The sequence below is a fragment of the Sminthopsis crassicaudata genome, chromosome 4, assembly GCF_048593235.1.
Source record: "Sminthopsis crassicaudata isolate SCR6 chromosome 4, ASM4859323v1, whole genome shotgun sequence".
In the NCBI taxonomy this organism is placed as follows: Eukaryota; Metazoa; Chordata; class Mammalia; order Dasyuromorphia; family Dasyuridae; genus Sminthopsis; species Sminthopsis crassicaudata.
Window position 1 is genome coordinate 335,959,258 of NC_133620.1, and position 22,505 is coordinate 335,981,762.

The window sequence follows — 22,505 nt, forward strand, 5'->3', positions numbered from 1 at the left end:
ACACCCAGAGAAAGTAGTGTAGGAACTGTGCTTCACAATATAGCATTTTCACTTTTTGTTGTTAACTTGCATTTTATTTTTCTTTCTCATTTTTTTTCCTGTTTGATTTTTTCTTTTTGCTGAGGCATTCATGATTGTGACTTGCCCAGGATCTTTACCTCAGATCTGTTAAGTGTCTGTGGTCAGATTTGAACTCAGGTCCTCCTGACTTCAGGGCTGGTGCTTTATCCACTGCACCACCTAGCTGCCCCCATTTGATTTTTCTTGTGCAGCAATATAATTGTTTAAATATGTATGCATACATTGGATTTAACATATTTTTACCATGTTTAAAATATATTGGATTACTTGCTATCTAGGGGAGGGAGTTGGGAGGTGGGAAAAATTGGAACACAAGACTTTGCAACTATTAATATCGAAAAATTTATTCATGCATACCTTTTGAAAACTAAAAATCTGTAAACAGCAGAAACAACAAAACAAAAGCCAAAAATAATGGATTCAACATAGCAATGAGCCCCAGAGAAAGGGCTGCTATTCCTGGGGTAATTGAAGATAAATCCAGCTCTTTGGCTCTGGGGAAAGATCCCTACAGAGTACCCTACAGAACTCAGTATGCTTCTCAAAGCAGCCATGTGTCTTTATCCCATTATCCTAGCTGCGGTAATAGAACCTGGATGGATAGTAGAGGAAGGGGGAATAGGGATTATCAGAAGGTTGGCAGGGAGAGAACCTAGTAATAAGTTGGTTAGTTCAAGGAGGGAGGTAGGGAATTAGTCTTTACCATTCTGGGATGAAATAATTCTATTTGGCCACGAAGGCCCTAAAATGTCTTAGGAGGGTGGGTTGTAAATGGAAAGTGCCAATGTCTACTGCCCACCCCCAGCCCCAATGGTGGTATTTGATTTATCTGCCACAGAGGTTCTTTAACTTTCTGTGTAATGGACCATTCTCAGGAAAGTCTTAACATACCTTTAACACTATGTTGAAGGTTGGTGAAAATAAAGATTTTCTCCCATTCCAGTTCGGGAACCCCCTTCCCCTAATATAGCCCATAATGAATTCAAGGGAAGAACCCCAGATCTAATCCAACCCCTTCAGGGTATTGACCTGATTGAATGCATGATGCTCATTATGTGCCTCTGAAGCATTCCAGAAGTTGGTCCCAGCATCATGAGTGGTATAGAGGGACTCTCAAAAATCTTAGTGCAAAGCTTTAACAGAGAGAAACACTAAGACTTTTGGGATGCCCTATAAGTTGTACAAGGAATTTCATTAGACCCTAAGGTTAGATTTTTTTTTTTTTTTTTTGGCTGAGGCAATTGGGGTTAAGTGACTTGCCCAAGATCACACAACTAGGAAGTGTTAAGTGTCTCAGGCCATATTTGAACTCAGGTCCTAAGGAAAGATTAATGCTTTCTCTTCCAAAGCCATGTGGGTTCTGAAACTTTATAGTTGACTCTGACAGACCACAATCTCTATGAACCCGTTTTCTCTCCTGTAAAATGGGGTCACATAATCAGAGATGAAAGGGACTTTTGAATTCAAACCTCAAATCAGGTTTGTTGGAAAGAAAAGAGCCCATGTCTACAAGGTACTACATAAATACACGTGACCGATAATTATGTAGAAAAATGTTTTGTTTACTATTTAAACTACTCCCTCTGCCCTTCATTAGCTTGACTCTACATGTAAGAGAATAGAGTTGGCTGTAGCTCCCACCAGCAGCCCAACCAAAATCTGATAGCAGATGACGATTTTTTCCTAAGACGGAGACAGATTAAGCTTTTTTTTTTTTTTTTTTTTTTAAGTCAGGAGCAAAAAGTAGACAATTAAACAGAGCCAAGTTGGTGAAAATAGGATTTTACTGCATTTGAGTACAGATGCATTGACTTTGGAAGTGTATAAAATACATTCAGGGAACTGCCTTCCCAACAGTCCCAAAGAGGCAAAGCCTTGGGTGCCAAGCCAGGGACCCTGATGAGAAGGCTTTCTATAACAGTTTCTGCTCACTCACATAACAGCATCCAAGGTACAGGAAAAGGTGGTCTGAAAAGTAAAGTTTCTCACCCTCCAACGTTTTTTGTGTGTCACAGATTTCATGAAACAGAAATTATAAACCAGTTATTAAAGCCCAGCTCCTTTCAGCTGTAGGCCCTCAAGACTTGTGGGTCAGAGAGGCAGCAGGAGGGACAATTAATGTCCCTTTCTCAGGATCTGCAGATCAAAGCAACCCTTCTGACTCACTCTAATAAATCCCAGTATTGTGAAAAAGCCAACAGTCCTCACTCAGTTTGGATTCTCTGACTGCTCGGCCAGGCTCTGAGGTGTAGGCCCTAGAATACTTGGTGAGCATGAGTGAGGGCGAGGAGTCTGGCTACTGTGGTTTGCTGTGGTCTGCCTCAGCTTTCCCTACCTCCTCCATATGCAACTCATATTTCCAGTGATTCTAGATAAATATTAATTGTGGATTCCTTTAGCCTCACCACTGCAGAGCTGTGAACTCTGCTCTCACCACAACAGGTCACTTTTGCTAAGTGTAATAACAGGGCCCATGAGGATCACCCAGCAGACACCAGCCCATGAATGGTCATCACTAGGGCATGTTCAGAGCCAAATATCATATAGGGGCAGCAGCCTCTGTTCCCCCAAATTTCCTTGGAAGTGTTATTTTAGGGAATAAATGGTTGGTATATAAGGAGAAAATGAAATCCTAGGGAGGTTGGTCACTCCTCTTCTCCCCTTCCACACCCATCTACTCACCACCACTTTTAAGTCCCTATCATCTTTTGCTTGTTCCCCAAAGCCTAACACCCATAAGAGAAGGCTGTCAGTGAAAAGTCTGGTCCATGCAGAGAGAACATTCAAATCTTATATGCCCAGACATCAAGGTCCAGGTAGCTGGGGATGAGGAGGTCCCTCAGTTTGGCACTGATTTTCCTTAAAGTACAAAAAGGGGGGGTGAGCTGTAATGAAGGAAGGTAAAAGTTATTCAGAAAATGGAGTTTGGAGAAGGTGGGACTGCCTTTACCTCTTGCACTGTCAGGCTAACTTTAGAATGGCTGAAGATAAAGTAATTTCTTCCTCTAGCCATACAGGGAGAATAAATAAGCAACAGAAATTGTGGAGGTTGCTTGAGAAATAAGAGAAAAACAGTAAGGTATGTAGGCAGGGAGAAGAGAAGACTCTGAAACAAGGAATATAATTTCTGATGACTAAAACAGGACAGGGACCACTTGCAGTGTCAGACACCAGCCTTAAGACTGCTCAAACTCCAGCCTGAGAAGGGTGCCGATACAGTACCTAGTCTGTTCTTTTCAAGTGTCTAGTGGATAAAGGTAACATGAGGAAGTCAGGCCTTCTTTCTACCCCTTGGTCTAATGGGGGAAAATAAAAGCTAAGTCTCACATATATGCCAACTCCCAAGGTTTCCCTAGAAATCCAAAAGAAGTTCCTTTGTTGGCAGCATACAGACTGAGTGTAGAGGGGAGCTGCCACCCCACTGTGTGTTCAGAGTTAAGGGCTTGGAGGTAATGGATAAAGGGCCCTTCACAGGCACCAAGGAGATGGTCTCCTGATGCCCAAGACTTCAGCTCACTTGTCTTCTCTTCTGGTGTCTGAGGCATTCCTGCAGCTGAGGAGGTGGCAGAATAACTCATACCAGAAGAATACAAGGCCTGTCGACATGGCAGACTTCAGCAAGCTGGGAGTGAGGCCTTTAAAGAAGCCCTGGGTGCCTTCTTCTCGGAAAATCTTCTTGATGCAGTCCAGCAAGCCCTGATAATTTCGGACCTAGAGAAGGAAAACATGAAAACCTTGTGGGGAGGAGCAAAGAAGTCAGATCTGGGTCCCCTGGGGACGCTACCCCTTAGGCAGCATGAAGTCAGAAGCACCCCATCCTTTTTCTTTCAAACCGTTTAGTCAGATTTGACCAGAGTTGCCTTGAAATCATTAGATGAAATGAGCCATTCCATTCCATTCCACTATGTATCCCAGACAGGACACTTTATTTTTCTCCTCTTGAGGAAAACAACAAAAAAAAAATATTGCTCTTTTTATATCACTTTCACTCATCAATATATACCCCTCTCCTCCTCCACAGAGAACTGTGCCTTTTGATAAAAGAATAAAAAAGAAAAAAAGGAGAAAAAAAAAATCAATCCAGCCAAAATTACATATTGACTGAGACTGATGATCTATGTCAGAGACATAAAACTTATAACAGAACATTATAAAAGATCTGGTGAGAAGAGTACAAAAAGCAGGGTACAGAAGCTCTAGAAAGCCTGCTGTGGAGAGAGGGTCAGGAGAAGTACCTTAGGAGAGCTGTTATTCCACCATAGGAATCCATTTCCCTTCCTCCTGCCCTTCCCACCCAACACCTGGGCAAACATCATTTAACTTATAGGTCAGATCTTTCTTAACCTTTTAGGATCAAATGCACCTGGAAAACTCCAGGCCCCTGAGCACCAGGAGGAGCATTATGCGATAACATCCCTCTCTGCTAGAATAGGAAGCAGAAAGTCTATCTTCTCTGACAGACTGAAGAACCCGTATCTTTCTCCTCTCTATATTGGTGTCTGCTGTTTGTACTGTAGGTGTGTCCTTTGAAAACTGTAGAGCAAAACTGGCAACAGTTGAGTCTATTGGTTGGGCCCACTATGCAGACATGGGTAGGTGCAGGCACACTTTCTATTGTTGTCTTAAATAAATCCAAATACTTTTAATGGTAGAAAATTCTGCTGTCTGGAATACAAGTATTTACTTTGTGATAATAAGAAAAAGGTGTCATGAAATGGCCCAGGTCTTACTCTGCTAGACAGTAATACACAAAGAGCACAGGAAAGCACAAATGCTCAAACCTTGCTGGCTGGGAACATATATGCTTTGTCTCAAGTCTATCTAAGAATTCTTTCTGATGACTGTGGGGGATAAGAAGAAGGAAGAATCAGCTAACAAGTTCCCAGTTTTCCTTAAGTCTTTGTCCTCCTTTTCACTTCAAGCTCTCAATAAACACCTCTCACTGGATTCTATTTTGGTCTCCCTGAATCCAATCCCTCTTCCTCACAATCCATCCTATGTAACAGTTTTTTCTCCCCTAAGAACATCTCCAATTATATGTTCTTCTCCTCCCCCATCCCAATTCCATTACAATTTAGATTCCCATCCTTTTCTACCCTTATTTTTAATTACCTGCTTCCCCTCCCACGGCTCTAGTCAAGGTTTCCCAGCATATACTGTGCACAACAACCCCTCTCCAAGTCTGTTGCCAGTGCCATCCCTTCCATGTCACAAGATCTCCCTCTCCCAATACTTTGTTTATTGAAACCCTATTTATCCTTCAGATCCCAACTTGACTTTCACCTCTTTCATGAAGTCATCTGATTTCTCTAGCTGAAGAGAAAGTTCTCTAGTTGAAGTTGCCTCTTGTGAACTTCCCCAATCCTTTGGTATGCATCTCTCATAAGGAACTTAATTACATACCACTTTTCATTTACCTGAAGAGGAATTTAGAGAAACTATACTCTACCATAAATTTATATTATCTCATCTAGGCCCTCACCACAGCAAGGCAATCCTTTGACTTCTCTTTATTCTCTATCACTTTCCCCAAGCTTTAAACCTTTTCTCTTCAAGACTTTCCCACAGCATACCACACTCTCCCCATATCCTCTCAGAAGACCTCGTAATATATGTACTCAGGGAAAAAAAAAAAAGCCATTTAGCTTGAGTCCTCTTTTTTTTTTTTTTTTTTTGCTGTATCTCAGAACTCCTTGACATCATCCCTCATTATTTCTACCTTTTTAATCCCCCTTTTATCTCCTCCCATTTGATCTGGCTCTCTACCCCTCAAATTATCCCTCTCTCTGTCTCTGATCTTCAGTCTTTCCTTAGTTACTGGTTTATACTCTGCTACTTGCAAACATCCTCAGGTCTCCTCTAACCTAGAAAAACCCTCACTAGCACCAGCCTCAAGCTATTGACCTACAAGTCTCTTCCCTTTTAAAAACAAAACTAGTAAAAGTTTCATCTACACTCATGACCTCTACTTCCTCTCCCCTACTCCTCAAGTCTTTGCAATCTGGTTTCAGATTTTATTACCTGAACAGAGCTGCTCTACTCTTCTTAATTGCCAAATCCAGTGGCCTTAACCTTAAACTCACAAGTATTTCATGAGCTTATTTTCTCTTCCCACCTTTCTGATCCCTTTTTCTTGAGAACCTTTGCTGGATCAGCACCTATATGTTTCTATGGGCATACATCCCCATGTTTATCAGTTGTTATATATTAACCCATGCCCAAGGCACATGGGTATATCTGTCATGTCTTCTCTGTTCTGATGATCTCAGTGGATCACTGGTCCAATGATCATTTCTAAACAGATGACTCTCAGATCCATGTATGTAGTCCTACACTTTCTTCTGAGTTCCATTTCCCCATCATCAATTGTCTTATAACATGGTTAAGGAACTTGGTATGCAGCCAAGAATAACTTACCCAGCAAAAATGAGCAACATTTTCCAAGGAAGAAGATGGACATTTAATGAAATAAATGAATTCCATCTATTCTTGATGAAAAAGCCAGACCTACATAAAATGTTTAATCTTCAAATACAGAACTCAAGAGATTTCTAAAAAGGTAAAAAGAAATCTTGAGAACTATACTTCTGTTATAAAAATATGTAAAGAACATATATATAATTTGTCCTGGAAACTAGAGATGGAAAGGAAATTATATCATAAAAAAGGGTAAAGTGGTGGTACTACATCTCAGGAAGAGGCAAAGGTAACCTATTATATCTGAGAGAAAGAAAAGAGGGAGATGAACATAGTGTGTATCAATAAACATATTCGATTTATGGTGAAACTTCTTCCACTTCATTGAAAAGTGAGAGGGAAGGAGTAAGCTAAGGGGAAGGGAATACAGAAATTGTGAGGAAAAGGGGTAAAATAAGGGAAGTAACTTTAAGGTGGGGGAGGGATACTAAAAAGGGAGGGCTGTGAAAAGCAAGTGGTGTTCACCAGTTCAATACTGGGTAGAGGGGTAAGAGGGAAGGAAAGGAGAAAAGCATAAGCAGGGGTTAACAGGATGGCAAGCAATATAGAATTAGTGATTCTAACCATAAATGTGAATGGGGTAAACTCCCTCATAAAGAGGAAGCAGTTAGCAGATCGGATCATAAGTCAGAATCCTACTATATGTTGTCTACAGGAAACACACCTGAAACAGGATGAGACATTCAAACTAAAAGTAAAAGGGTGGAGCAGAATCTATTATGCTTCAGGCAAAGCCAAAAAAGCAGGGGTAGCCATCCTCATCTCAGATCAAGCAAAAACAAAAATTGATCTAATTAAAAGATAAGGAAGGGCACTATATCTTACTAAAGGGTAGCATAGATAATGAAGCAGTATCAATATTAAACATATATACACCAAGTGGTGCAGCATCTAAATTCTTAAAAGAGAAATTAAGAGAGCTGCAAGAGGAATTAGATAGCAAAACTATAATAGCGGGAGATCTCAACCTTAAACTCTCAGAATTAGATAAATCAAACCACAAAATAAATAAGAAAGAAGTCAAAGAGGTAAATAGAATACTAGAAAAGTTTGATATGATAGATCTTTGGCAAAAGCTAAATGGAGACAGAAAGGAGTATACTTTCTTCTCAGCAGTTCATGGAACCTGTACAAAAATTGACCATATACTAGGGCATAAAAACCTCAAAACCAAATGCAGAAAGGCAGAAATAGTAAATGCATCCTTTTCAGACCACAATGCAATTAAAATTACATTTAATAATAAAAAAATTGTCTTGTAACATTTCAAACTGAATGTCCTAGAAACACTACCAACTCACAACTTGTCTGAAAAAGAACTCACTATTTTCTCCTCTTTGCTGAGGGTATAGTCATCTTTCCGGGCACCAGGCTCATAGCCTAGTGATTGTTGTTCAGTCATTCAGTCATGTGTGACTCTTTGTGATCCCATGTACCACAGCAATCAATACTGGTCACTGAGTTTTCTTGGCAAACATACTAGAATGGTTTGCCATTTTCTCTTCCTGTGGATTAAGGCAAAGTTAAATAATTTGCCCAAAGTCACACAGCTATTATCTGTGGCTGGATTTGAACTCAGATCTTCCTGATTCCAGGCCCAGCATGCATTGAGTCACCTGCTTGCTTTCCCACAACCTCAGAGTCATTAATTCCTCCTTCTACCTAACCACACATTTCCAATCAGTTGCAAAATCTTCTTGTTTCTTCCTCTATAACATCACTCACAATAATCCCCTTCTCTCTGTGCACATAACTACTAACACCTTAGTTCGGGCCCTTCTTACTTCCAAAGTGATCTTCTTGCTTCAAGCCTTCCTCCTCTCTAATTCATTCTCCACATTGCTGCCATAATACAGGTGTGATGATGTCACTCTCTTGCTCAATACACTTCTATAGCTCTCTTATTACCTCAACTAAAATACAGACTACTCTTTTTCCCACTTAAAATCAACTTTGCTTTAGCCTCCCTTTCAGGCTTTTTACACATTATTGCCCTTCCTGAACACTTCAGACAAGTCAAAGTAGTTTCATCGTCCCTCACACATCACATTCCATCTCCATGCTTTTGTACAAGTTAACCCTCTTGACCACACTCTCCTTCCTCACCTACCCATCTTAGAACAACTTCTTCCCTTCAAAGTTGAGTTCAAATAAAACTTCCTAAAGGTTTGCCCTGTCCCAGAGGTCAAAGTCTCCTCCTGCAAATTCCTTTGTACTTATTCAGTAAAGATTTACAAACAGTTCTTGCTTTACAGAAATGGATCCTTCTGTAATCTTCTACTTAAAGTGATTTTTACATAATGCAAATTTGTAATAGGGGAAGAAGGGAGGAAGGAAGGTGGCTTCTCGACCATGGAGGGAGAAGAGTAGCACAGGGACACATGAGGTCAGGGACAGAGAAGCAAAAACAGGGTTAGGGTCAGCTGCATGGAGCCCTGGCTGGAACCATGAGGAAGAACATAGGGATATGTAGGATCTGGACATGGACATAGACAAAAGACAGATGACACACAGGTACTGTACAGGTGGATAGCAAAGCAAATTAAAGGTCTATTCTCTCAATTCTGGAGGCCTCAAAGTCCCCAATCCAGCAATAATGGTGGTCTCTCCACATATCCATTCTTCTGCTGTCATTGGAGGATTTTAAAAAACTTTTCAGGGAGTAGGGAATAGAATGCTAAGCTGAGGGACAGGATCGGTGAGAAAGCAGGAGAGCACAGTACTGTACAATAAAGATAATGTAGGGGTTTTGGGGGGAATGTGAATTTTTCAAGAATTCTTTTTATAAAGTCAAATTTGCATAATGTGAATTTTTATGTAAAGCAAGATCTCTCTGTGTATTTACAAATATTTCTTGCCCAATGGAAAGCAAGAACTACTTCATTCTTATCTTTGTATCCTCTTGCCTATCACAATGCCTGACACATAATAGTACATATTTCATAAATGTCTAGTGATTGATTATATTACCTACTAGATCATCAGCTCTTTGAAGGCAGAGAAAATGTTTGCTGTCTATTGAAAGAAGAAATTGAACAGAAAACATATATTAGCAAGTAAAGTATATACTATCAAGGTATTAACAAAAAAATTCCTTTAAACTCTCCCTTTAAGGAAAGCCCTTATTTAGTTCTTACTTCAATATTTCAATATGAAATGGGAGTAGGGTACTCCCATTCAACAGTGAATAGAACAGCTAGGTGGTCCAGTGGATAGAGCACTAGCCCTGAAGTCAGGAGGACCTGAGTTCAAATCTGATCTCAGACACTTAACACTTCCTAGCTGTGTGATCCTAGACAAGCCACTTAATCCCAATTACCTCAGCAAAAACAAAACAAAACAACAACAAAAAAAAGAAACAGTGAATGCAATGCCTTGATTTAGGAGATGATTTTTGAAAGTTCCTATAGCTAAAAAACTAAGCTGTAGCTAACTTGATGACAAAATCTTCCTAGCTAATTGAGGATGATCTTCAGGTGACAGCTTCCACTAGCCCATATTCAAAATATTTCCAACCTGTTCCAGTCTACTAAGAGCTTCCAGAGTCAGTTCCAGACCACAATAAGGCTACAGAAGCCTTTCCCCCCCCCCCCTCTCAATCAAACTAACAACAAAAAAGGATTAACCGTCAATTATATGCCCTAAGTAATATGGATGTAAAGACAGATATGTAAAAGGAGTTATTCTCAAAAAGTCTCCAGTTTAAAAAAGGGGGGAAAGCTAAGCACAAATAATGATAATAGAAAAAGATGATGACAAGAGAGTTAAAGAAGGAAAATGGAGTCGCAGACAATACAAGATAAGAAGTTTGAGAAGGGAAATGTCCAATCTATGAACTGGGATCAAAGTGTCTATATGGAACCTATGATGATTTGTGGAAAGAACTCTGAGCCATTTTTTTTTTAATGCCCAGGCCTTCAATTCCCCCAACCAGATAGGCAGGTTCCTTCCTCTGTGTCCATACACTTTATTGATAAGCATCTACAAAGGGCATTGTGAGGGAGTCTTCTATCATCTTCATAAGAGTTTTACACCAACTAGAGAGGTTGGCTCTTTAATAAGAGGGGAGGGAAGCTGTTACTACTTAAGTCAGGTATGGTTCTCAATTCTCACTGAGAGAGGTCAAAGCAGAAGGTTCTACATCTAGTTATTCATCATTCTGTGGATCTGACCTCAGGGCCATTCCTTACATTCATCCTCTCCTTTCCATTCCCTTTGCGAACACCCTCATTCAGGCCCTCATCACTTCTTGCCTGTTACTACTGTAATAATATCCTTTGCTCCAGGCTCACGCCCTAAATTTATCCTATACTCATCGAAGCCAGGTTAATATTCCTAATTAATTAAAATCTCTGATCTGAAAATCTTCTCTGGATCTCCACTGAGACCATTTCTTACCTGTCCAAAGGGTTCTCGGGCTTTCTCAAAGCCACCCATCTGCAACCTCTTCTTAAAGAGGTCCAGGGGATATGTAAGAGTCTTGCTGATGACACCAGCTCCACTGCCACATAGCAGATTTTTGAGGTTTGCTACAACAAAAGCAAAGGGAGGTCAGAGAAGAAAAAGAAAAAATGCTTTTTGAGGTCTTCATCCCAGACAGGCACCCTTTCTTCACTTGTCTCAGAAGAACAAATCCTAAAAATCTTCTTCAGTCACAAGAAAGGATTTTGTCTAGAAGAGCAGCCAATTTCTACAATAATAGTAAGTAGCTGCAGATTAGCTCTGGCTGTGTCAGGATGGGAAGGCCTCTTCCCCTCACAAAAATTCCACCAAAGGCCAAATGAGACAACTTTAAAGTAACACACAAAGTCCAAGGACAGAGTCTTAAAGGCCACAGTTGTCCAACTAGCCTCCTGATAGCCTCCAGGGAGAGAACAGAAGATGTGACCAGCAAGGCCTCAGGAATGGGTTCAGAGACAGGGAGAAAATCTAGTGGGCTGGAAAAGGAATCAGACCTCTAAGTCTGCATCATGTTCACTCCCTTCCCTTCATGGGCCAATACAGTAATGTCAGTACAGAGGCTGCCCCTCCTACTCACCATTTTTCTTTCCATCAACTGGAATGGCCCATTCATAGACTTGCTTCAGGGCGCTGTAAAAGGAGAATTGGAACCCTGCATAAGGGAAGATGGCAATCAAAGTGGGTGGCAAGCCTCTGTAGAAAGCCAATGGACCTTCAGTCTTGTACATCATCATCACGCCATGTCGGAGGTTTCTGTAAATCTGCATGTGCACAGGTAGTTCTGGTGAACTCATGAGGTCAAAAGATCTCAGGTTTAAAGCTGAATGGCATCTTAGAAGCTATCCAGCTCAACCCTCCAATTTCACTGATAGGTAACTGAGACACAGAAAGTTTAAAGAGCTTGCCTAGGATCATACAGCCAGAATATGACTGAGACAGAATTTGAACTCAGATCTTGATCTCAGATCCAGTGCCCATTATATAGCCCTGCCTCTCTAGGCTTTATTATCCTGACCTCCAGTAATAACATACCTAACAAGTATATCATTTCTGACATAAAGGTTAGTCAGACTCCAAAGAAAATACCCAAGGTCAATCCAAGGCACACAGACTGACAATATGGACAACATCAGGGGGAATCTGTAGGGTTTTTCATTGTTTGCCTGCTTCCTTCAACTTCTAGCTAAACACAATTCATTAAAATTAACTCACAATTGTCATCGTATCCTAATGCCTCAGGCAACTAGATCAATACCCAAAGTAAGATCTACAGGTATAAACGCTTTTCTTTTATTATTTTATTTTCCTTTAATTACATGTAAAAATCATTTTAAAAATTCTTAGTTCCAAATTCTCTCCAGCCCTTTCTCCCAATCCCTCTCAATGAGAAGACAAGCAATTTCATATAGACTAAACAGGTTTAGTCATGTTGGTAGAAGGTTCAGGAGGGACATAAAATATTTTTATTAATTGAAATAAATATTATTTAAATGTTTGTAAAAGGTTCATTTTTGTTGCATTTAAAATATGATTTTGTTTACACAAATTCAATTACAAATCCCTTTTTGGAAAGACGTTATTATGTAAAGTATATACCAAATACTAAGAATATTCTTTCTTTCTTTTTTTTTTTTTTTGGCTGAGGAAATTGAGGTTAAGTGACTTGCCCAGGGTCACACAGTTAGGAAGTGTTAAGTGTCTGAGACTAGATTTGAACTCTGGTCCTCCTGACTTCAGGGCTGGGGCTCTATCCACTGTACCATCTAGCTGCCCCAAGAATATATATTTTTAAAATTTTGTTTAATTTTAATTATTTTTTTATTATAGCTTTTTATTTACCTGATATATGCATGGGTAATTTTTCAGCATTGACAATTGCAAAACCTTTTGTTCCAACTTTTCTCTTCCTTCCCCTTACCCCCTCCCCCAGATGGCAGGTTGACCAATACATATTAAATACGTTAAAGTATATGTTAATGTATTGGTCAACCTGCTATCTTGGGGGGGGGAAGGAGGGGAAAAATTGGAACAAAAGATTTGGCAATTATCAATGTTGTAAAATTACCCATGCATATATCTGGCAAATAAAAACTATTAAAATATTTTTTTAAATTAAAAATAAATAAATAAATAAAGTATATGTTAAATACAATATGTGTATACATGTCCAAACAATTATTTTGTTGTACAAAAAGAATCGGGCTTTGAAATAATGTACAATTAGCCTGTGAAGGAAATAAAAAATGCAGGTGGACAAAAATATAGGGATTGGGAATTCTATGTAGTAATTCACAGTCATCTCCCAGAGTTCTTTCGTTGGACGTAACTGGTTCAGTTCATTACTGCTCTATTGGAACTGATTTGGTTCATCTCATTGTTGACGAGGGCTACGTAGTCCATCAGAATTGATCATCATATAGTACTGTTGTTGAAGTATATAATGATCTTCTGGTCCTGCTCATTTCACTCAGCCCCAAAAATATTCTTAAAGTACTTTGTATTACTCTGGGTCAATGATAATTACTTATTGATAGACTATAGACAGCTTATCAGGGATTTTTCAAAACTTTTTCTCTAAGCAAATGAATCTCACTTAATTTGACATTTCCTTGGTAGACCCACTTCCCAACCTTTTAATGGTTCTGTACCTTTCTGATCCCTGAACACTTACCTTAGGCTCCCCTTGAGCAGCAAACCGAGTTCGGAGAACATCAACAGGCTGTACTGCAAGAGTGGCAGTACAGGCAGAGAGGCCACCACATACAAAATGCACTGAAAAGTCATGTGGATCATGTCTCATAGTTCTGGGGATCAATTCAGTCAGAAGGTCAAAGGTCACAAACTATAAGAGACAAAGACAACAAATCTGAGGGATGTGGCCAAGCTTCACTATTATAAATTCTATTATGGATCCAAAGTGGACACCACCACCTCAAATGGGGTATCTCCTTAGATACCTCTTTAGGGGAAATTAATGTCACTTCAGCTTTTACTTTCCAAATAGTGCTGTGTAGCAGAACATCAGAGGAAGAATTGTATGACCAACCACACTCAATCAATATTGACTTGAGAACGCAATGTGGCAGGAGAGAAGGGGAACTAGGTTAGGAATTAGGATATTTGGGTCACTAGTCCAGGTACCATCACTAACTCATTTGGATAAATCACCTGTATTTCAGTGTTCAATTTCAAAGAAGGATGATAACACCTTCTGCCTTATCTGCTTCACTGGGAGACTCCAGTAAGATGTTTGTGAAAATCTCTTGAAAAGTACTATACAAATAGAGTTATTACTAATTATATTCATGGACTATCTGCAGGAGATATGGCACTAAATCCATTCTATGCTGTATAATATAGCATGCTGTGGCTGTTTAATTATGTATGGTGAGTATATAGTGGAAGGGGAACTTTTTTCAAAGCTCATTCTGTTCTATAAGATATTTAATATGTATGGGAATGCCTGCCATCTAGGGGAGGGGGTGGAAGGAAGGAGGGGAAAAACTTGGAACAGAAGGGAGTACAAGGGATAATGTTGTTAAAAAAAAAAAAAAAAAGCTACCTATACATATGTACTGTCAAAGAAAATGTTATAATTATAAAAATTAATAAAAAAAAAGAGAAAAAAATAATGAAGATGGCAATTACAGATGATGAGATCTAAGATATGGCTATAAGTGATTGAGAGAGAGAAACTTGTTGGCATAGAAACTATGGAGTTCAATAAATTGAAATATTTTGTTGATTTTTTTTCATAAAACCAACTCTTAGTTTTGTTTACTATTGGGGGAGTATGCTTACTTTCTTTTTTTAATTAAAGTTTTTTATTTTCAAAACAAAAAAAAAAAGCTCATTCTGAATATAGTTCAGAAAGAATTTACATGAGACAAAACAGAAAACACTTTGTTAAAATCACTCCTGCCCTTTCTGAGGCAGTCCTTTAAAGGCAACAGTTGCCTTGCTGACTTCATCTCTATAATCTTTCATTAAGCTACTGAAACCTTGCGTCATTCACCTGTTCCCTCCCACTTACTTGGACAGCTCCATAGCCTATGGAGAGAATTTGGGCTGGAATATGCCCCTTCCAGAATGCTGTTAGGCCTTCCTCCTTCAGGATCTGCCTCGATGCCTGTATTATCCCATAGTATTTTGCATGTGGATCACGGGATGACAGGTGCTCAACCTGAAGCTATAAACCAAAGAATACAGGGAGGACAAAGGAAAGGGGAGAGGGAACAAGTGAAAAAGATTTTTTTCAGAGAAGAAGCAGAGAACATTCTTAACTTCAAAGAGGCAGATCCAATTTCAAGTATCACAAATAACTTTTGTAAAGGCAGCTAAACTTGTGTTCCATCTTTCATATAACATAAAGAAAGAAAGGTACCTGGAAGCGAATTTTGATGACATCTAAGGGGCTAATCAAGGCCCGAGTAACCAGTCCAGAGGCAGACCCAGCCAATGCTACATCTATCTTGGAATTTTTCTTCCTGTTTGGTTTAGGGTCATAACCGACCATCCCTGCCTTTCTCACGTGCAATGTCCATCCGCATTAAGCTAAAAAGCAAGAGACAGGTGGGAAAAACAGAAGCAGCTTGGTCAGAGATTGTTCACAAAGTAGTTTTCTGAAGCAAATCAGGTATACTGCCAAATTTCTGGCATATATCCAAATGTAAGGACAAAACAAAAACCTAGGCTGCATTTAGAATGTGAGTCTATTATACAAGGACCATATTTTCTTGTAAATAGTGTCTAGAACTCAGGAAACCTTTTAGGACAGTGGGGAGTCATGGAGCATTAACACAACCCAGACCTGGGGTTTTCCAGTAACAAGCCCTGGATCGAAAGGCAACCTAGCATAGTGTATAGAAAGTCACAATGGCTAAATGATCACGGGCAAGTCAATCATCTCTCAGTGCTTCAGACAACTTGAAGTTACAGATGAAGTTCATTCCTTCTAAAAAAGCCTAATCAATACACAGGCCGTTTATAAGTGCTTACTATGCCAAACACTGTCTTAGACACTGGAGATTAGTTTGAAAGCCACCTGTGAGTTCATATTAATTTCTTGGCTTAATTCTCTGCTTCTAGGAAGAGAAAGAGAAAGGAATTAAGTATTTAGTAAGCACCTACTCCATGAGATGTGCTAAGCACTTTACAAATATCATCTCATTTCAACCTCGAAACAATTATCTAAGATAGGTGCTGACCTTCTATATACTATTTTACTATTGTGGAAACTGAGGTAATCAGAAGTGAAGTAACTTACCTAGGATCACACAGCTAATGAGTGTATGGGGTCACATTCAAACCCAGGTCTTTCTGACTCCAGGCTCAGTGCTCTATCTGCTCCATCTAGCTGACTTGTTTTTGTCCACTTTCTGCTGAAATAAAATTATTTTTCTTCCATTCCTCCCTCCTCTTCACACACAGTCCAGTTTGGACAAGTGACTATTAAGTTTTCTCATATACCATAGTTTACCCAACCATTCTCCAATTAATGGGCATCCATTCGTCTTCCAGTTTCTAGCCACTATGAAAAGGGCTGCCACAAACATTTTGGCACATACAGGACCCTTCCCCTTCTTTAGTAGTTCCTTGGGGTATAAGCCCAGTAGTAGTATGGCTGGGTCAAAGGGTATGCACATTTTGATAACTTTTTGGGCATAATTCCAAATTGTCTATTAAGTTTTCTATTCTCATCTTAGAAGAAAATAGGAGGTTGCAAAGTGTTTTAATTTCATGTTCATAACAACCCATTGAGGGAGCTATTACAGATATTGTTTTCTCCTTTTAATCCAGGATGAAACTAAGTTTTAGAAGGATTAAGTGAATTTGACTGTAATTATACAAGGCATCCCCAAAATCTTAGTTTTAAAACTGCATTAAGGGCAGCTAGGTGGCGCAGTGGATAGAGCACCAGCCCTGAATTCAGGAGGACCCAAGTTAAAATCTGATCTCAGACACTTAACACTTCCTAGCTGTGTGACCCTGGGCAAGTCACTTAACCCCAGCCTCAGGGGAAAAAAAACTGCATTAAGATTTTTGATAGACAGGAAGCTGGGATTCTAACCTGTTTTCCTGACTCCAAGCTGAGACCTCTTTCCATATAAGCTATTAACATTATGCCCTTACCCCACTTCTACTGCTTCCCTTTCCATTTTTTTTTCCTTTTCTTCAATTACCTCCAAACAACGCTCCAAGCAAGAAAGCAGCACTACTGCAATCCTGATACCTGTGACCTTCCCATCTGTGAAGCCTTCCCATGTGAAGATCTTTGTCATAGTTTCAAGTGGGATCCAAAATGATGCCTCCCTCCAGTAATGGGCTTGTTAAGGACCAAGCCTAAGTGAGAAGGGGCAGGTTGGTTCTCCAAAAGCCCCCCAGTTGTGAATCATAACCACCCTGAAGGAGCTGCAAAGCAGCCTGAGCAGATATTCCTCGTGGACTGGGAGTGAAATAAACTGGAGGGAGAGGGAAGAGGAGGGAGGTCAGACAATGCAGCTGCCTCAGTCTCCTTGTATCCTTATCCTCTCACATGAAGGGATCCACTCTATTGCTCTGAGTTGGATCCCCAGCAGCCACTGGCAGGTGGCTCCTGTAACACAGGCCAAGGGATATTTCCTAATGTCCACAAATAAAAATGAAAGATTCCTGAAGTGCTCTGTGGAGGTACAGGATGTGCGTGGAACTCCTGAGAGGGAATTCCCCAGGACACCCTGGGAAGAGAAGTCCCCTGCAGAGTCACAAAGGCCCCATGGGCCCACCCTCTCATTCATCAGAGAAGGAAGGTGAGACAGAGAGACCCACCCTGGATACCAGGCTCCTGCCTGGGGGGAGAGGGGGAGGAGTGACACACCTCTATCTTTCTGTCTTATACTTCAGTATAAGTGCATTCTGGCCTGTGCGTCTGGGGCCGACACCTCTGGATGGGACCGTGCTCTCCTCCCAGGCTCTGGGTGCAAACATCCTCAGTGTGAGTCTGTGCATGAACACACTCATCTACAAGGTGATATGTTATAGGTTGAGGCAAATCTCAAGAGTAGAGTTTGAGGCACTCTGAGACGGCCTTGAGTAAGCCTCATCCAATGACGTGAAAGCCCTCCTCACTCTAGATTGATTATAGACCTGGCTCTGACACGTGACCTGGGGACTATGGAAAAAGGGGTTGCAGAAAGGGGAGGGAGGCATTAGATTCATTATTCCTTAGGATTCTAGAGAGGGGACTGGATGTAGTGAAGTAATAGAATAAAGACTTGTTGCTGCATATTCACGTGTATGTGGGTGGTCTGTGGGAGGCCTCTTGAGGTCGTTCTTCGATTCAGATAACCGAAGGCTTGAGGGCCGAAGACCTGGTGAAGGTAAGACGCTAGTTGACCCAGCTGAGATGAGCAGGGGTGTTAACGGTGATAGACATCCGTGTGTGAGCACGGCCTTGCACGTGTGCTGACCAGACACTCCCCTGCGTGTTTGTGTAGGAAGGCCTTCATCTCTCGGGTGGGACTCGGAGATCCCCGTGCTTATCTCTACAAGTAAATGCATGCTCAGGGATGGATATCCATGTGTGTCTGAGTGTGAATGCCCGAGGGTGTCTGGGAGGAGATGGTGTGTGTGTGTGTGTGTGTGTGTGTGTGTGTGTGTGTGTGTGTGTGTGTGTGTAAGCTCGTGGGCGGCACCAGACTCCCCCATGCGTGTATGTGTGCATATGAAGGTATGAACACGTTAATTTGCGAGTTCAGTCACGGACACCCCCAGTGTGTATCCGGGCGTGGTCACGTGGGTCTGAGGGCGGCGCCCTCCTCCCTTCCCCCCACCAGAGCATCATACCGGAGAGCTGAGCTCCCAGGTGCTATCACTAAAGTGCCGGGCTAGTCAGTTTCCCTTTAGTGTCAGTTTCCTCATCTGGGAAAGGAGGCCAGTAACTGCGCCCGCCTCCAGGGTCCTGAAGGAGCAAAGGGGATCCCGCTTTTAAAGCGCCCCAGAAACCCGCGTGTTCGCGCCACTTTTATATGTATGTACGTGAAGCGCCCCGCCTCCCCACGTGAAGACATATGTACACGGTCCGGTAGTGAGGACAGGTCACCCGCTCTCCGGGATCTACTCCCTGGCTGTTTTCTCTAAGGTGTCAGTGGTGTCGGGGCACGAGGAGGGCGAGAGAGGACAGAGGTCACTGGGTCACTCACCCGGCTCCGCAGGCCCAGCCCGGTTCCGCACTCCACTCTTTCCTTTACCGGACATCACCCGACAAGAACCTGAGGCGATCCGCTGTGAGTGATGGGACTACGATCCAATCACAGCGGCCTTCTCCGCCCCTCGGGCAAATGGCCGCTTTCCGAGGAAGGGCCTCTAGTCCTTCTATATTCCCCATCCGGCCTCTGGAGCTTCCTGGGAGATGTAGTCCTACAAGGAATGAGTTTCGGACTCCTGAGGGAGTTGCTACTCTCACGTTGTTAGCGCCTCCAGCGCTGCTAGGGGCGGGGCGACTTGTGGAGCACTAGATGAAAGGTTAGGTGACAAAGATCGGCTTTCGAAATGGCAAAATACCGGGAACCAGATTAAAAAGAAAAAGCATGTTTAGCACAAGTTGGAAGTGTGTGTCCAGTTTACCATGGCTTGTTTACACGAACTTTCCTCCCTTAGACCAGCAATTTAACGGCAGGACCAAGTATCTCCTGAATTTACACCGGTACCTGCGTAGAGTAAGGTGCTTGATAAGTGTGTGTTATCTGACTTGCAGACTCCCAGATTTACAGTCGCCACCCCAGTCTCTCCCAGTGCCAGTTGCCTATTGGACGTTTAAAACTGGAGTTACTCCACAGGTATGTCACACTCAAAGGGTCCCAAACACGGCTCATCTAAAGTCCTTCCAAATTCCTGCTTCCGATCTTCCCTGTTTAATGTCCAAAACACCATCCTTCGTCCACTCTTTCCTGCCCCATATTCAATCAATTGCCAAATCTCACCTTGATCCCTACAATATCCCTCCAGTAAATCTCTCCTCCTTAGAGCTACATTCCTCTAGTTTAGGTCTCTCCCATGAACCTTTGCAATGGAGGGAAGGGGGAAGGGAACATGTATTTATTTAAAGGCCTACTATGTGCCAGGCATGGGCAGCCGGGTGTTGGGGGGGATAGAAAGCCAGGCCTGGATTAAGGAAGACTCATCTTCAGGAATTCCAATCCAGTCTCAGACACTTAATAGCTGCTTGATGTTCAGCCTCAGTTCCCCATCTGTATAATGACTGGAGAAGGAAATGGGCAATCACTTAAATATCTCTGTCAAGAAAACCCCAAATGGGGTCAAGGAGAGTTGGACGCACTCAACAAGAATATGTCAAGCAATTGGTACATAAGTAAGGGATGGAACCTCAAAACAGCCCTGGGAGGTAGGGGCTATTGTCCCCTTTTACAGCTGAGGAAACTGAAGTAAAGGACTTGCCCAAGTGTCTGAAACTGGATTTAATCTCTAGTCTGCTTGGTTCAGGCTTGGAGCTCTAAATATTTGCACCACACAGTTGCTTCCTAGTTAGTTTTCTTCTCTCTCCAGTCCATCTTCTACACAGCTACCCAAATGATAGCTCTAAAGCCCAGGTGAAAAGATCAAGTCATTACAAAGCTATTCCAGTAGACGTTGGACAGAAAACACCATCTGAATCCAGAAAAAGAAGTATGGAGATTGAATGTGAATTAACAATGCTATGTTCACTTCTTTTTTCTAGTTATTTTCCCCCCCATGGTTTTTCCCTTTTGCTCTTATTTTTCTCTCCCAACATAAAGCAATGTGTATTAAAAAAAAAAAAAAAAAAATCATGCCATTCTTCTGTTCAGTAAACTCCAGTAGCTCCTTGAATCCTCTGGGATCCCATATAAGTGTGACATGCAGAGCTTCTCTTAGATTCAATTCATTCATTCAACAAACATCTATTAAACAACTATTGTGTGTAATATGTGGAAGGGAAAGGGAAAGAGAGAGGATAAAAAAAAAAAAAGATCCTACCTTCTTCATGAATCCTCCTAAATCTCCTTCTGAGATTATTGCCTATTTATCCTATTTGTTCATAGTTGTTTATTTGCATGTTGTCTCCTCCATTAAACAGTGAGTCCCTTGAGAGCAGGAACTTCCTGGCACATGGTAAATACTTAATAAATTCTAGTTGACTGACTGATATTGTGTCACTTTCAGCTCCCTTTTTGCTTCTTCTCTCCTAGGGGAAGTAGTATATCAATAGATCAATAATCATTTATTAAGTGCCATTATGTACCAGGCACTGTACTAAAAGCTGGAGATACAGAAAAGAGTCAAAAGATAGTCCCTTTCCTCAAGGAGCTTAGATTTAAGGGAGATAACATGCAAACAAATAGAAACATAGCAGGCTAAATACAGGACAAATAGGAAATAATGAACTCTGGGAAAGCACTGGAATTATGAGGGGTTGGGGAAGGCAAATAGAAAGTAGAAGGTAGTATTTTAGTTGGGACATAAAGAAAGCTAGGAAGATCAATAGTAGGAATGCAGGAGGTAGTGTTCCAGGCATAGGGAATGTTCCAAAGAGAATGCAGCAAAGAAAGAAATCATCCAAATAGTAGTTAGGAGATCTAGGTTTGAGTCCTGAGACAATATGACTTATCTGTGATCCTAAGCAAGTCACTTAAGCTCCAAAATATATAGCTGAACTTGAGGAACCGGTGCTGGGTCACTGAGGGACTTAAATCACTTACTCCTTTCTTATGGCACTTAGCCATGTAGTTTGGACTGGATTCAGTATTGGGGAGCCTGATTCTAATGACGGGGATTAGGATCCCTTTTCTCACATTTTCTCATCCTCAGCTGTAAAAGAAGATAACAGCACCACTGAAATACACTGAAAAAATGCCAAAAATAAAGCAGACACAAGCAGAACAAGATTTAGTATGATAAGTGTTGTTACAATCTGTAAAAAGACTAATACTCAAACAATGCCATTAGACATTTTACATTTCATCCTAGTTCAGCACTGTTCAAACTCCTGATACATGTCTACTGGTAAAATGAGTAAGCTTGGGCCAGCCCTCTTGTTGGTGGCTGCCTACTCTGATAGAGAAGTTTTTCTTATTGCCCCCTCCTTTTACCAAAACCAACTACTCTTATAGAACCTAGGACCTCTGGAACGTTCAAATTCATAAGATCCTTCAAATTAGAATATGTCCTACTTAAGAAACATATATACTATAAAGAAGAATATAAATATAAATATTTAAAAAATGAAATTTGAAAATATTAAAAAATATATAAAGAGGGAAAGGCAGTTGGGGTCTAGTATCCATTCTTCACATGGATGGCAGCAGGCCCAAGTGCCTCACAAAAAAATATTCAAGGCAAAGAGTGAACTACTTTTCAAGTGAGGAAATCAAAGGAAGAGAAAGTTCAGGACTGTTTTTGGTATATTCAGTAATTAATTTTTCTAATTTCCTTGTTCAATAAGGAAATCGCTTGTCATCTCATGATATAAA

General features: G+C 41.0%; 1 protein-coding gene across 5 annotated transcripts; it reads right to left on the reverse strand.

Moving 5' to 3' along the window:
- Positions 1–1,847: 1,847 nt before the first annotated feature.
- Positions 1,848–19,323, reverse strand: SLC25A19 (solute carrier family 25 member 19). 5 transcript variants are annotated; one of them, XM_074265129.1, is made up of 9 exons: positions 19,200–19,262; positions 18,291–18,368; positions 17,202–17,361; positions 15,404–15,573; positions 15,053–15,208; positions 13,691–13,861; positions 11,597–11,780; positions 10,957–11,087; positions 1,848–3,792 (listed from the first exon to the last, which is right to left on the reverse strand). In XM_074265129.1, the coding sequence occupies exons 4-9, from the start codon at positions 15,533–15,535 to the stop codon at positions 3,595–3,597; spliced, it is 972 nt and encodes a 323-aa protein (XP_074121230.1). In that variant the 5' UTR covers positions 15,536–15,573; positions 17,202–17,361; positions 18,291–18,368; positions 19,200–19,262; the 3' UTR covers positions 1,848–3,594. The 5 variants fall into 5 exon arrangements, with proteins under 5 accessions (XP_074121230.1, XP_074121228.1, XP_074121229.1 ...); XM_074265127.1 differs by lacking the exons at positions 17,202–17,361; positions 18,291–18,368 and adding an exon at positions 16,286–16,400 and having other exon boundaries at positions 19,200–19,286; XM_074265128.1 differs by lacking the exons at positions 17,202–17,361; positions 18,291–18,368 and adding an exon at positions 16,286–16,397 and having other exon boundaries at positions 19,200–19,247.
- Positions 19,324–22,505: the final 3,182 nt, after the last annotated feature.